This window comes from Acomys minous (assembly GCF_964271855.1).
Source record: "Acomys minous genome assembly, chromosome: 1".
In the NCBI taxonomy this organism is placed as follows: Eukaryota; Metazoa; Chordata; class Mammalia; order Rodentia; family Muridae; genus Acomys; species Acomys minous.
Window position 1 is genome coordinate 13,951,040 of NC_140483.1, and position 15,965 is coordinate 13,967,004.

General features: G+C 41.8%; 1 protein-coding gene across 3 annotated transcripts in view; it reads left to right on the forward strand.

Annotated features, from left to right (window-relative positions):
- NVL (nuclear VCP like) overlaps positions 1-15,322 on the forward strand; it is a 63,915-nt gene extending 48,593 nt beyond the window's left edge. For 2 of the 3 annotated variants that reach the window (XM_084793805.1, XM_084793806.1), the window contains exons 19-23: positions 5,153-5,259; positions 8,925-9,001; positions 10,558-10,646; positions 13,134-13,204; positions 15,015-15,322. In XM_084793805.1, the coding sequence (XP_084649931.1) occupies positions 5,153-5,259; positions 8,925-9,001; positions 10,558-10,646; positions 13,134-13,204; positions 15,015-15,059 (389 nt within the window). In that variant the 3' untranslated portion in view covers positions 15,060-15,322. Of the gene's footprint in view, positions 1-5,152; positions 5,260-8,924; positions 9,002-10,557; positions 10,647-13,133; positions 13,205-15,014 lie in introns of those variants that run through there. The other variant, XR_014781400.1, reaches the window with a different exon arrangement.
- The last annotated feature ends 643 nt before the right edge of the window (positions 15,323-15,965 follow it).

The window sequence follows — 15,965 nt, forward strand, 5'->3', positions numbered from 1 at the left end:
TGTTTGGTGTCGGCTTGACACAGCCTAGAGTTGCCTGGGAAGGTGGAACTTGGCTGGAATAAGAGCTGCTCTGGGAGGACTAGCCTTTGGCCCTATCTCTAAGAGGTTGTCTTGAGTGCTAATGGACATGAGGGGACCCAACCTGCTGTGAGCCACAACCTTCCTAACAGTTGGAGAAAGGCTGCACAAGAAAGCTAGCTGCAGGCTGCAGGCTGTGGGCTGTGGGCTGTGGGCTGTGGGCTGCAGTGATGGTGGAGAGGCTATCGGCACTTGATGTTCTTGATGCTCGGGTTCATATTCCAGCACCCAAGTCTGCTCACAACCATCTTTAACTCCAGTCCCAGAGAATCCTATGCTCTCTTTTGGTCTCTGGGCACCAGAGACACACAGTGGACATCTATACCTGCAGGCAAAACTTCCATAAATCACATAAAATAAAATAATAAATCTTTAGAAAAAGTGAAAGCTAGTTAAATATGAATCAGTGAGCAAGTCATTAGCAGCATTAAGTGTATGCCAAATACTTTTCTCCCCTAAGCTACTTGGTTTATCACAGCAGTAGAAAGCACACTAGAACATTTCTAATAAAGTTGTCTTCTTGTCATGGAATACGTGTACCACTCTCATAATTGTTTTTGGTTTGTTTGATTGCTTTTAGAAATTGGATATTGCAGTGTAGTTGCCTTTGAGCCATCTGTCCCTCTACCTTAGCTTCCTAAGTGTTGATATTATAGGCATGGGCCATGCCTGGCTTAATACATTTGACACTGAAAGTTGTCTCAGAATTTGTATAGTATGGTTTCTCTCAAGTTCATAGGAAACAAAAACTTGTCACTATATCTGAAAATGTAAGATAAATTTTATAAAGATTTTATACTAAAATCACACCTCATTATTGGCCTATAACTAAGATTTAAAAATTGTTTTGAAGCTTAAGCAGTCTATGATGGATTTGGGGCAGGGAAAACCAGAAACTTCCAAAGTACTAAAGTTACCTTTTCTATTTACTCTAATTTCTGTTCATATTTTTAATCATTTGCCCTCCCTGCAATCCAAACTCGCATAGTCTATTGTGCTGTTTGATAACTGTCTGCTAGCCAGGAGATGTCAAGTTCTCAGAAACTACCTGACATGGATATTGGGATCTGAACTCGGGTACTCTGGAAAAGCATCAGGGGCTTCTAACCATTGAGCCATCTCCATTGATCCATGTGTTAACAGACTTGGGGTTGGGTTGGTTTCTTTTTTTGAGATAGGATCTCACAAAATAGCCCTAGAAGGCCTGGTAGTTACACATCCCTGCCTCAGCCTCTTTAAGTGCTGTGATCACACATACAGACTCCTCAGTGTCTAACAGGTGTAAATTCTCTTTGGGAGGAAGTTACTGTAGAACCATTGCATTTTATAATTAAAAAATGGAAAATTATACCTTATAGTTTGACTTTGGGTAAAAAATAAAATAAATTGTGAGCATGACAGGCATTGGCTCAAGTCTTGGCTGTAAAACTGTGTCTTGGGTGGTGGCGGCGCACGCCTTTAATCCCAGCACTTGGGAGGCAGAAGCAGGTGGATCACTGAGTTCAAGGCCAGCCTGGTCTACAAACCAAGTCCAGGACAGCCAAGGCTACACAGAGAAACCCTGTTTGAAAAAACAAAAACAAAAAAGACTATGTCTTATTGTGCTGCCAAGAATTGCCAATAAGACCCACTAAATAGTGTCGTTACAGCCTGGACTGGCCTGAAAACGAAAGAGACTGTAAAGCAATTCTGATACTTACTTACCAGACCTCACTCACTGAATCAGTCCTCACAGGACTGCACTACTTTAGTGCCAGCTCTAAGCAGTGTTATCAGGATACCTGTACTTCTGAGTTTGGCAATTCCATGACTCTCAAGTTTAGCAACTTGCTAAAAACTATTGGTAGACCTCAGGGAAGTGTTAAGCTTTATGTTACAATTTTGTTACAAAGGACCCACATGGCACCTGGTCTGGGAGAAACACAGAATTTCACTAACTAGGAAGTTTCCTTAAACTTTGGGGGGTTTTTAAATTGGGACTTCATTATGGACACTGTCTTAGTGTTCTGTTGCTGTGAAGAGACCCCATGACCATGGCAACTCTTACAAAGAAAGCGTTCAAGTGGAACTGGCTTCACAGCCCACTGTCATCACAGGTAGACGTGGTGTTGAAGAGAAGAGAGAGAGACTCTGGGCTTGGAGTGGGCTTTTTGAAACCTCATGGCCCACCCCCAGTGACCCACCTCCTCCTACAAGGCCACACCCACTCCAACAAATAGTGGGGCTCCCTAAGCATCAAACTTGTGAGCTTGTGGGGCCCCTTCTTATTCAAACCACCACAGACCAATTAACCCATTGGTCGCATGATTGAATTGGGGCTCCCCCCCCCCCCCCCCGCAAGAATTCAGAAAGGGCGTGGCTCAGAATTTTGAACACTGCTTACATGCCCGGTCTGTGCAGTGACTGATCCTCATGCTAACTGTATCTAAGGACTTCTTACAAGCTGCCTTATTAGTACAGCAAAGATACCCTTGTCACTCAGAAAATTGTAAAAGTCTTGTGCTGGGAACAGGAGCAAAGACTATGTAAATTCTTGGGGTTTTGTTTTTTGTTTTGTTTTGGGGGAGGGGTTGTTTTGTTTTGTACTAGTATTGGGACTAATTACTGGTCATAAGATTACAGAGTCTTCCAAGATAAGAGCTCGAAAGTCCTTTAGATTGAAATACGGTCATATGCTACCTTCCTTGAGCAGATCATTTTTTCCTAGCAGATTTCAAAAAGATGTCTTCAGTCTTCTGTAGCAGCATATTCTATTTTTAATGGATTCTATAGCATTGTTTCATTGTATACTGTAAACAATTTTGTTTTTATTTAATCCTAGTAGATTAGAGGATAATAGGACTTTCTGTGTCATTATATTTTCTTTAAATCGTGTTCTGATTATTTACACACATGTTATCCTTCCTGATAGGTTTCTTACCCTCATTGCTTCAATCATCTGAAAAGTTCTTTCTTCTTAGTTGTAAATCATAGTATTTATTCTGTTTAACATTCTCACTGAGCTTGGCCTGTGCTGAGTGACTGATATTGTGTTTATCTTCTGCTCTGTTGTACCTCTTTTGTTCCTTTTCCCTTATAACAAACCCTGTTGTGTCACTTCACTGCATATGTTTACAGATAGATTGTCTGGATCTTTTTGGTTGTATTCATGACTATTTGGCTGTTCTATTTCATTGTATACATGTGACTATTATTTTAATGTCTATAGTTATTTTCTGCCAGGTTATTATTTTTTTTAATTAAAAAATATTTTTGCAGTGCTGGGAGTTGAACCCAGGGCCTTGTACATACTAAACAAGTACTCTTTTATTGTTTGTTTGTTTGTTTGGTATTTTGAGACAGGTTTTTTCTGTGTATCCTCAGCTGTCCTGGACTCACTTTGTAGACCAGGCTGGCCTCAAACTCACACAGAGATCCGCCTGCCTCTGCCTCCCTGAGTGCTGGGATTAAAGGCGTGTACTCCTGCACCCAGTTTAAACAAGTACTATTATCAATAACTGACCTACAAAAAAACTCCACATTTTTGTGGAGTTTTATGTGTTGAGTTTTTCCCTGCATGCATGCATGTGCACTATAAAATTGAAATGACAGCAGACACATCACAAGATAATAAAGGCAGAGATAAATGGTATAATGCTTTCCAAGAGCTTAAAAAACTGTCAACTCAGAACTCTGTATCCTATAAACATGTATTTCAGAATACATTCTCAGGTGAAGAAGTAAGAAAATCTGCCCTGAGCGAAGCTGATCCAGAAAACAGCTGAAGCAAGGCTGGGGAAATTTTTACTTCTGCTTCCTGAGTGCTGGGGCTAAAGGTGTGCACCACCGCCCTAGCTAAACACCAGATTGAACACTGGTACTTCTCACACTTGGTATAAAGACTGGTGAAGCTCAGCTCTGTGCCCTAGCTACTAAGAGCCAAGAACACCAAGGAACACAAGACAGCTTCTTTGAGAAGATTTATGGGAGTCTTAGGTGCTCTTGGGAAATTCCAACAGATACAGATAAAGGAGAAGAAAGGGTGCGCGTGTGTGTGTGTGTGTGTGTGTGTGTGTGTGTGTGTGTGTAGGTAGGTAGGTAGTAGGACATACTATCTCAGATTGAGATTCCTGGAAGAGCAGATATGAAGCACAGGTAGGGTTAGATTTTTACTTTCACATGGATGTATTTTGATAAGTAGCTTTTGATTTCTATAGGAGGGGTATTTGTGCATGAAGTGTATATGTGACTGTGCATGTGTGTATGTGGAGGTCAGTAGGCTATCTTCCTCAGTCTTCTGTTGCCAAGCTTTTGCAGATCCCCTTTGAATTAAGACCCGACAAGGCTACACAGAGAACCCTGTCTGGGGGGGAAAAAAAGACACGGAGACATCTATGTAGTTTAAGCTGTTGGCCATTTGCTGGGGCAGTCTCTGAGCTATAGTATAACATAACCTGACTTCTCTCTCTCCACGTGGTTCTCGCTGCCTACATCCTCCTCCTTTCTGCCTTCCTTCAGTGTCTTGCCCTTACCTGTGCCCCAGCTCTGGCTTGCCAACTCTTTATATGCAAAAGCAATTAGTAGTAGGCTGTGGAGGGTCGCCTTCTCCATGGCAACCTGACATTTACATATCTTGTTAGCCAGGCATTGCTGGCTTCAAATAACAAGAACACACTTCTTCATAGCCAGAAAATACAATATTTGTGGGCCACCCCAACAGTCTTCACTTTGTTTTTTGAGGCAGGATCCCTCACTGAGTCAGGAACTCACTGTGGCTAGACTGGCTGAGCAGCAAGCCCCAGGGATCCTCTTATCTCTGCCTTCCTTCCCAGTGCTGATCTTATAGGTACTTGCTGCCATACTTTGCTTTTTATGTGACAAATCTGATTAGGATTTGAACTGGGATCCTAATGCCTGCATTGTAAACACTTTACCAGCTAAGCCACTGTCCCAGCCCAGAGCATTTGACTCCAGTAACACTGATTTGACCACAATCTTTAGCTTTTTTTAAAAAAAGAATTCTTCCTGTCTTTTACTGATAACATTTTAAAAAACAACTGTTGTATATTATTTATTTCTGTTTTTCTCTATCTAGATATCATTGATCCTGCCATTCTGCGCCCAGGCCGGCTGGACAAAACACTCTTTGTGGGCTTGCCACCCCCAGCGGACCGTGTCGCCATATTAAAGACTATCACAAAAGTGAGTAAAAGAAATTACTTTTGTGTATGTTTACATCATTTAAATATGTTTTCATTTTGTTTCATGTATGTGTGTATGTGTCTCTGTATGAATTGATGTGTGCATCCAGTTGCCCATTAAGGTCAGATGGAATCAGACCCCCTGGGCTCGGGTGATTTGAAGGTGTGGGCCTCCTCATGCAGGCAGCTCTTCTGCTCGAGCTTTTAACCCTGAACCGTCTCTCCAGCCCTGCCCACACCACGTTTAAAGGTATTCCAGCTAGTAACTTAGGAGCTTAAATGTTACCAGGACTCATTTTCCACAGTGGGCTGGTTGTGGTCACTACACACACTGTCCATTCTCATTTTTCCTTACTCAAAATGAAGGTCTGTCATCCCAGTCGTCACAGCACAGTACTGTAGGACTCTTCTGGACATGTGGTACTAATTTGGTTTGTCAGACTTTTTTTTTGTTTTTGTTTTTTGAGACAGGGTTTCTCTGTGTAGCCTTGCCTGTCCTAGATCTCACTTTGTAGACCAGGCTGGCCTCAAATTCACAGAGATCCACCTGCCTCTGTCTCCTGGGTGCTGGATTAAAGCCATGCGCCACCATCACCTGGTGATTCTTACTGTTTTTTAAAATGGTCTGACAGCCAGGCCGTGGTGGCTCACGCCTTTAATCCCAGCACTTGAGAGGGAGAGGCAGATGGATCGCTGTGAGTTCAAGGCCAGCCTGGCCTATAAAGTGAGTCCAGGATAGTCAAGGCTACACAGAGAAACTGTATCTCAGAAAAACAGAAAGAAAAAAAGAAAAGAAAAGAATTTGGGTTTTTGAAAGCTGAGCTTAATATTTTGTCTGTATTCTAGATCTTTTTTCTGGGATGTGATGCACACACAGAAAAGTAGACACAGTACAGTGTCCCGTGTCATGAATTGTCCCAAATAATGCTTTCAGATCAAGAAAGAAAACATCACATACCAAACTTATAAAGGCAGACAGTAGAATGGTGGTTGCCAGGAGCTGGCATGGGAATGGGAAGAATGAAGAGTTAATATTGGGGCTGGAGAGATGGCTCAGAGGTTACGAGCACTGACTGCTTTTCTGGAGGTCCTGAGTTCAAGTTCCAGCAACCACATGGTGGTTCACAACCATCTAACCTGCCCTCTTCCAGATGCAGGTGTATATGCAGATAGAGCACTCACATACATAAAATAAATAAATATTTTTTTAAGTTAATATTTGGTGGGTATAAAGCTTGATTTTGAAAAGTTGAAAGAATTCTACTGAATTCCCTTAAAATGGAACATATTTATATCATATACATTTTACCACAAATATATACAGGTCTGCAAAAGTTGCCTTTCTGCTCCCCTCCAGGATTAATCAACATCCTGACTGCACTGAGAGACAGTTAGTGCTCGGGCTGTGTGGGGCTTTCAGAGTGGTTTTGCCTTCTGTGCAGAGCTTAGTCGCTGGATAAAAGTGGATGCAGCAGTAGCAGAGCTGATTCCCTGGCCCTGTGCTAGATGGGTTGATGTTTATCCTGATGGTTTCCTGCAGGGTTTGAACTGGCCATGCTGGGATGCTTGCAAAGTTTCCTGTGGATCTGGGTAGGGTGATTGATAATTGCATAAGGTAGCTGTCTGCTGACCTCCGTATTAACCATACCCTGCAGTGTTGCTATTTGATGCCAAGATTAACTCAGTGGCATGTTATTCACATGTGCATTTGTTAAAATAGTTATTTCATAATGTAGTATATGCCTCAAAGGAAGGAAGATGGAATGTACATCTAAGTCCTGCATTGGGATGAGAATATTCTTTTTCACCCCCTAATCCTAACCCTATCCTTAATCCTAACCTGAACCCCGACCCCAAGCCTGATGATACTCTTGAACCTACTATTTTACATTTTAAGTCATTAAAAGCTATAGTGGGAACTGGCAAGGTGGCGCAGAGGTAAAGGCACCAGCCTCCAAGCCTGAAGACTTTGAGTCCAGTCCTCAGAGCCCACATAATGGAAGGAAAGAACCAATTCCTGGAAATTTTCTCCAGCCTCCACTTGCATTCTTTGGCATGTGTGTACCCATATATACACACAAATAGTTTTCTAACTGTCAACATTCATTTTTTTGTATCTTAAAAACTTTGATGTGGCCGGGCAATGGTAGCACACGCCTTAATCCTAGCACTGAAGACAGCCTCTGTAAAAAAAAAAAAAAATTTTTTTTAAACTATGTAGTGTTTGCCTCTACTTAGAATATTACTAAGCATGGCTTCTGTACGTAGTGCTTGCATTCACTGTTGAAATTCTGAGACTTTCCTCATCCTTGTCATTTGTAGCATCTGTACTTATAAACTGGGAGGAATTGGTTCCAATGTCAAGGTTGGGTTTTATTTATGTTACTGTTAATTTACCAGTATGACCTATCATTAGGCCTATACTTATTATTACAACAGTATTTTCTAACCTTCTAGCAACCAATCAAGACATAGACATCTGTTATATTTTAAATAGCCGTAGTTAACCTGGGGCAAGGCAGATACTAATTCTCTAAACTACTTCCCATAGTAGGGCAGGTATGGAATCCTTGCCCCAATCCCATGCCATCTGCTTCTAATAATTTGTATCAAGCTACCTCCCATCCATAATTCCAAATACTTGCTAGCTGTCATCATCTGAGCCGAGCCCTCTATCCACGCCGGCCATGTGCTTCTCTTCCACCTAACCCATGGCACAGCTGCTTCTCTCTCTCCTCCAGTCTCTCTTCCTCCCAAGACTCTACTGTCTCTCCCAACCCTGGAACCTTAGCTATGTCTCTCCCGTTTGCCCTGCCCAGGCGTGTTGGCCTTTTATTGGTCAAATAGGTTCGGCTCTTAGGCAAGGTACAGGTGGGGCACAGAGACAGCAAGCAGTAATTAGCATCAAAATACATCAGACCAACCTCCAACATATTTATTTTTAAAGATTTATACTTGCATGTACACTTGCATACCAGAAGAGGGCAGAATAGATGGTTGTGAGCCACAGTGTTGTTGCTGGGGATTGAACTCAGGACCTGTGGAAGAGCAGACTCTTTACTGCTGAGCTATCTGTCCAGCCCCAAGGTTGGGCTTTAGATGAGGGATTAAACAACATCATGGTCGGTCCTGTGTAGAGCAGGTTCTTTCATTCTCAACAACCTCGGTTCAGTATTACTCTCCTTCCAGTCAGTCTCATGACATGAGTCCCTCCAGCTCCTGAGTGTCGGTGGTTTGCCTTTACAGCTTCTTACACTTCAGTCTGCCTCTGACCTTAATTCTCCAGATTGAAATCCATGGCACTCTACATTGGTTTTGGAGTTAGTTCTATTCTCTTAGTCATCAGCTATTTTTCCTCATTAAGAACCAGTGACTGACATGATTCATATGAGCCTTTAGTGCCTCAAACAAAACTCACATTTCTTCCTCTCTTTTAAACTTTCTTTTTCTTCTTATTTTTAATTTTTTTACATATACATATATACAACAAACTAGATACAGCAAGAAGAACCACTAAACAGGAATTATATAAATGTTTCATAGATAGTGTTTTGGTTATTTGTATTTGACAACCCTGGAGAAAACATCTTTCCTATCTTGGTGAGTATAAAATCTGACTATAAATCAATATCTATCATATCTCATCCACATTTCTCTCTTATACAGAATGGCACCAGACCTCCACTGGATGAAGATGTAAATTTGGAAGCAATCGCTAATGACCTTCGTTGTAATTGCTATACGTGAGTATTTAAATCTCCAGTCTCTCAGTCCTCTGGAGCGTAGTTTCTTCAGCAGGAAAAGATGCTCATTTTTTAGATTGTTGGAAAACCTAATGATGTTTTCTGTATGACATCTTATCTAGTGACCAACTGGTTCTTGCTGCCTTCTTCTCAGACAGCTTGCCTGCCCATTTGGAGGCTGAATTCCTGGCATAGTGTCCCTGTTAACACTCAGGCGTCCCTAACCACATTGTTTCCTTTCACTGCTAGTTCTGCTTTTCAAATATGTAAATCATGTGTTTCTCACTGGCTAGCAAATTGCTTAGGTACATCTGAACAACCAAGGTTAATTTGCAAGGCTGTGTGCTCTCTGCATGTGTGCCACTGACAGCCTGCAACTTTTCTGCCTTCAGCTTTTATGTTTATTCTTGTAGTTTAGCTGAGATGCCCCAGCCACTCTCTAATGTTAAAAGCCCTGTTGTTTGTCCCTAACACTTTCGGTGCTTGGTATATGTCTCTAGAGCAAGGCCAAATAATACTGGGCTTTCCACAAGAAAGTAAAAGTGAGTGACTAAATATTTTCATCATTAAGGGCTTCAGGGCTGTTGCTCAGCATTGTAAACTTACTTCTAAGAACTATTCTTGAATAGTAACATAGGCACTTGATTATTTGATACCTGTAAATTAGGCTTTAGTTCCAAAATTAAAACTCTTTCATAAAGAATCTTTGTGGATGATGTTAAAGCTGCAGTATAAGAAAGCCCCAGTCAACCCAGATGCTTCATCAACCTCTTGCAATTCTGCTGGCCCAGCCTGCTATTGTTATTTGGAATAATTCCACAAATTAAGCCTTGGTGTGTATGTGTGTGTCCATTCAGCTTTGTATGTGTAAAGTTTCTACTAATTGTGTGTGTGTGTGCAGGTGCCTGTAGAGGTCAGAGGACAGACCACCTTAGGGTGCTTAGGTATTGTTCCTCAGAAGCCACCTTGTGTTTTGAGATAGGAGGTTTTGGGTTTTTGTTTTGTTGTTTAAGTCCTGGAGCTCACTGGGCATGGCGGTGCACATCTTTAATCCCAGCACTCAGGAGGCAGAGGTTGGCAGATCTCTGTGAGTTCCAGGACAGCCAGAGCTGTTACTTGGAGAAACCCTGTCTCAAAAATCAACACAACAAAAAAATCCTGGAGCTTGTATCTATTAGACTCTTGACTGACTCATCCATCAGTTATCTGCCTGAGCTTTGACTGGGTTTTTCTTTTTCTTTTTTACTGTTTCCTTTCCTCCTCTTTTTTTATATTGTGGTTTCCAGGAATTGAACTCAGGTCACTGTACCCTAGCCTCTGACTGGGTGTTTTGTATTAACATTAGTATCTATGGCTAAGAGGAAGGACATTTTCATTGTATCACACCTTCCACAAATCCCTTTCTTCTAAAGGTCACTCATTCCTGCTGACCTAGTCAGTTTGTCCCGCCTTCATTCATTGCTCGTTTCCCTCATTGTTACGTATAAGTGAACATCTTTCTTGGCTTTTAGAATACCTAAGACTACGTAAGAGCGCCTTTTTTTTTTTTTGAACAGGGGTGCAGACCTCTCTGCGTTGGTACGAGAAGCTTCTCTCTGTGCCCTGAGACACGAACTAGCAGGACAGAAGAGTGGAATTGGGACAGGTATGAGGCTCTTTAGGATCTTGCTGTTCTGCTTTGTCATTCTGAATATTTTAAAGTGGTGCTTCTCTAGCATTTTTTTTTAAACAATGTAATAAATGACTTTGTTTTGATAAGACCTTTAGAGACTGCTGTGGAAAGTTATGTAAACTCTTGTTGCTATAGTAGCCATTATGTAGTTAGCGCTCTCCCCTAAGCAGCACTGCATCCTGTCAGTGCACACAAGTGACTAGATAGAACCCAGTGGGCTCATCCACTGCCATTATCATTTGAGTTTGCTACTAACTTGAAAAAAAACTTAATTCTGTTGCTAAAGTAAAACTCATTTGCCTGTTAAAATTCATCCTAAATTGGAGAAATTAAATACATAATCTTCCACATATCAGGATTTTTATTTGAAATATAAAATCAGACAGCATCTTTTTTTAAAGATTTATTTATTATGTATACAGTGCAGATCAGATCTCATTATACGGATGGTTGTGAGCCACCATGTGGTTGCTGGGAATTGAACTCAGGACCTCTAGAAGAGCAGTCAGGTCTCTTAACCGCTGAGCCATCTCTCCAGTCCCCCAGATGGCATCTTTTATCACTTAGTAATGGAACATTTTCTTACCGTGTGCAAAGCTCATGATTCTTTTTAACCCCAGCATCACAAAAGCCAGAAAGCCCAAAGACAGAATCCATGCATTCCTTTATGAATGGCGTGGGGCCTTTTCAACACATTTGCTGTTTATCTCACATTTGACAGTATTTTTGATGTTATTATTTGGGTATTATGTGGCCATTAAAGATTCACTTATGGCTTGTATTCCAGCCATGCCAAGTACAGAGTACCCTTTGTGTCTGTGAGGTGCCGTGTACTGTACAGATGTACTCTTGTGGAACTTCAGATGTGCACTGGTCTCCTTTTAATTGTGTGTTATGTTGTGTCTTTGGTGAGGGAGAAATGTGACATGAACACAGGTGCCTTCAGAGGACACAAAATCATTAAGGCTGGACTAGAAGTGGTTGTGAGCCAGCTGATGTGGGTACTGGGAACTGAACTCACATCCTCTATAAGAGCAAGATGCACTCTAAATGCTGAGCCATATATCCAGCCCTACTTCTGTGAATCTCAAAGCTAAATATTGTTACAGCAACATTTACTTATCATAGATTTATTGGCACATATATACATTTATTGGGAAGTGGTTTTTCTGGATGTTAAGATTCAGTTGTTGATACCTGGTGAGATGGCTCAGTGGTTAAGAGCACTGGCTACTCTTCCAGAGGTCCTGAGTTCAATTCCCAGCAACTACATGGTGGCTCATAACCATCCGTAAAGGGATTGGTACCCTCTTCTGGGATGCAGGTGCACATACAGATAGAGCACTCCTACAATAAATAACTAAATAGGTGAGTAAATTAAATAAAAATCCAACAAAACAACTCACTCTTGGCTTTAAAAAGAAAGATTCCGTTATTGAAACTTTTTTCCTAAACTATATTCTGTTTCTTTTGGAAGTTAATGATAATAGGCAAACTTAGAACATTTTATAAACAAAAATCAGAACCACGTTAAGTTGTGTACTTGTAATCCCATTGTTTAAGAAACCAAGACAAAGGGGTCTTAAGTTTATGAGTCACATAATGAGACTCTGCCACATCCTCCTTGATACTTTGTAAGTTGAATCTGGCCACTTTCTTAGGGTATGTTTGGTGACTAAAAATCAATAGGCCTTTTCCATTTGCTACTTATTCGTCTGATTGTTTTTTATATCACAAAAAGCAACTTCTGCTGTCTCTGCATTCCTTGGCTTTCATTTTTAGCTCTCTAGCCTTTAGAGACTTTACTCTAATAACCTTACCCAAATCCTAGCCAGATCTGCTTTCCAACTTCTCAGTAAGGTGTTCAGCATTTATTATTTTATTTTAGGTAAATGTTATTATCCAAATATTTGCTTACTATTTTCAGTATAAATTGTCATGTTAACATTACAAACCAAGTTGTTTTTTAATATTTAGCTATTATATCATTACCTTATAAAAATTATAACCCTGTCTAACCAGTTTTGTGATATGTACAGGTACCCTGAGTATTTTTGCCTTTGAGACTTCTAGCCGCTGTTACTCCGTAGTGTAAACTTGTGTTCAAGAGTATATACTGTTGGGTAGTAGTACAGCTTCCCAGTTGATTCTAGTCCTTTTGACCATCTCTTCTTATAATCTCTTACTGAGCTAATGCTACCTGAGACCACATTGGTCGTTTCTGACAGTGTGAGCAGCGTGCACAGCTTGGCTTCCACCGTTTTTCTTCCATCCCAACATTCCTGAGAGACAGACTGCCAACCAGCAGTCCTCTTTCCCCAAAGGAAGTAGAGAGATCTCAGTGATGTGGAGCTGGAGAGAGGCAGATGTAAATGTACTTGAATAGGTTCCATCCGATCACCCATCTCAGTTTTCTTGGCTTACTAAACTGACTTGTATATTTATGCATTCCCTCCACAGGTGAGCTCAAGGTCAGTCATAAGCACTTTGAAGAAGCTTTCAAGAAGGTGAAACCATCCATATCAGTAAAGGTGAGGCACGTTTCTCAGTGTTGAGAAAAGAGGTGGGAAATGACATTGGTGAAGAACTCAGAAATGTTATTATTTTATTTAATTTTTATTGAGGGATAGTCTCTTTATATATCCTAAGCTAGCCTCAAACTCATGAGATTCCTGCTTCAGCCTTCCAAGTGCCAGGATTACAGACATGTGCCACAGTACTGTTCACTAGCACATATAATAGTAAGCCTGCACTTTAAATGTTCATGTAATGAAATGGCATAGCTATTCAAAAGACCAAAACACATCCCACAAATTTATTATTAAATAAAAAACACAGGAATAGCTGGTGTGGTGGCACACACCTTTAATCCCAGCAGTTGGGAGGCAGAGGCAGGCAGATCACTATGAGTTCCAAGACCAGCCTGGTCTACAAAGTGAATCTAGGACAGCCAAGGCTACACATAGAAACCCTGTCTCAAAAAGAAAAAAAAAGGCTGGGCGGTGGTGATGCACGCCTTTAATCCCTGCACTTGGGAGGCAGAGGCAGGCGGATCGCTGTGAGTTCGAGGCCAGCCTGGTCTACATAGCAAGTCCAGGACAGCCACAGCTACACAGAGAAACCCTGTCTTGAAAAACAAAAACAAAACAAAACCCACACAGGAGTAGTGTTAGATTGTAGGCATGAGCCACCATGCCTAAGCACAATTGGCTTTGAAAAATAAATTTACCTTTTATTTTTTACATTTATTTGTGTGTGGTGGAGGCATACTTGTACCACAGCACATAAGCAAAAATCAGAGGATAACTTGTGAGAGTTCTCTCTTCATATCATGTAGAGTCTAAGGATTGAACTGGTGGCCCTAAGGTAGACTCTACATTGCTGGAAATAAACCAGAAACGTTGTAAATTTTTCTTTGGGATAAGTAGGTAGGCTTGGAATTGCCATCTAACACTGGAAAGTTTGCTGTGGCAGCGGTGAGTGTCCACCGCATGCCTGCTGCATTGGCAGGACTTGGAAAGATTGGCCACAGCAGGGAGACAAGGGTGTGAGGGGCTGGAAGCCTGGTACATTGTGCTGGGAAGAGTGGAGCAGCCACGTTGTGAGCCAGCTTGGCAGTTTCTTGGAATGTGAAGACACAGGAAGCCCTTACTGTAGTCTCCTGTTTCCATCCTGACTCGGTAGTTTACAGGCACAAATACCTCTTGACCTGGTGTGCAAACTCCCTGGACAAATGGTGGAAACAGTGGCGTGTCCTAAAAAGCAGCGAATGTAGAATCTAGATGCAGAAGCAAGGCGGTTAGGGCTGCTGTAACAAAGGGCCATAGACAAGAACCTTAAACAACAGAGATTGTATTTTCTCACTATTCTGGAACAGGCATCTGTGATCAAGATGTTGTCTTGTCAGAGTTCTGAGGTCCCTGTTCCTAGAGGCTTCTTCTCTGTCCTTTCTCCATGTGCCCTTTTATTTGTGCATTCTGTGGCCAAACTTTTTTTTTTTAAGTTTTTTTTCAAGACAAGGTTTCTCCTTGTAGCCCTGGTTATTCTGGACTCACTTTGTCGACCAGGCTGGCCTCAAACTCAAAGTGATCCTCCTGCCTCTGCTCCCAAATGCTGGGATTAAAAGGTGTACCACCATGCCCGGCTCAAACTTCCTCTTGTACAGTAACCCCGGTCCTTTGGGACTGAGGCCCCCTTCACCTCTCACATATGGAGACACCCTGTCTTCAAGAACAGCCACACTGAGGTCTTAGGGGTTGGGGCTTCCATGTGGCAGCTTGCAGGTTACCCCTCCCATCCCATAACTGAGTGGTCAGCATGATGTATCTTCTGTCCTCACAGGATCAAGTGATGTATGAAGCTCTACAGCGGTCCCTCAGTCAGTGACATTTGCAGTACCTGGCGTGGAGGTGCCTAGTGCATGAACTCACCAAGAATGACGCTTGCTCTGAAGGGTCTACTTTCAGCTTGGCACAGGTGGCCTCGTTGTAAGCATTTTATTTTCAAATTTATGAGGCCCAATTGGAGAAGATGATGTTTCCTGTCTGGCCAACATTGTGGGAAAACTCCCTACCTCCTTTTTAAGAAAAAGAAAAAAGAACAGAAAAAGTAAAACCTTACTCAAATAAAATTATCTTGAACTATCTCGATTACAGAAACTGTTGCTCTGAAAAGTGGTCACCTTACGCCCGCCCCATCACTCTAGATGCACGTTGTTACTGGTTTTCTGTAAAGCAGGATATTCTTCTACACCAAAGCCACTGACACATTGCTACTATTTAATTCTTACGTTCCAGTCTTTTCTCAGCCATTTTGATGCCATTTATAGTAAAAGGATCTGGTCTAAAATTAGCTGTTCCAGTGTGTTAAGTGTTGTAGTTTCCAGAAGTTTTGTTGTTGGGCTTTTGTATGTAGCCCTGACTGCCCTGGAACTTATTATATAGAGAAGGCTGCCATCAAACTCCCAGAGTTCTGCCTGCCTCTGCCTCCCGGTGCTGCGATTGAGGAGTGTGCCCCCATATTTGAAGTTCATAGGTACAATTAGATTGGCTGCCTGTAAAAGAACTTTTACTCTCATGAGGTAATTGTCTGGGAGGCCTAGTCCTGGAAGCTTCTAGCTTCCATACAGTCTAACCTACACCTAGAATATTTTCAGCCTGAGACTTATCTGAGCTCGGAGCTGGTTGGTTCAGCTAGGCTGTTCTGACTCAAGCTCCTCTCCAGCCTCCAGCTGACTCTACAGTCTGGCTTTTCTCTTGGCCTCCAGCAGTCTCTTCTAATCTTCTGGCTCCT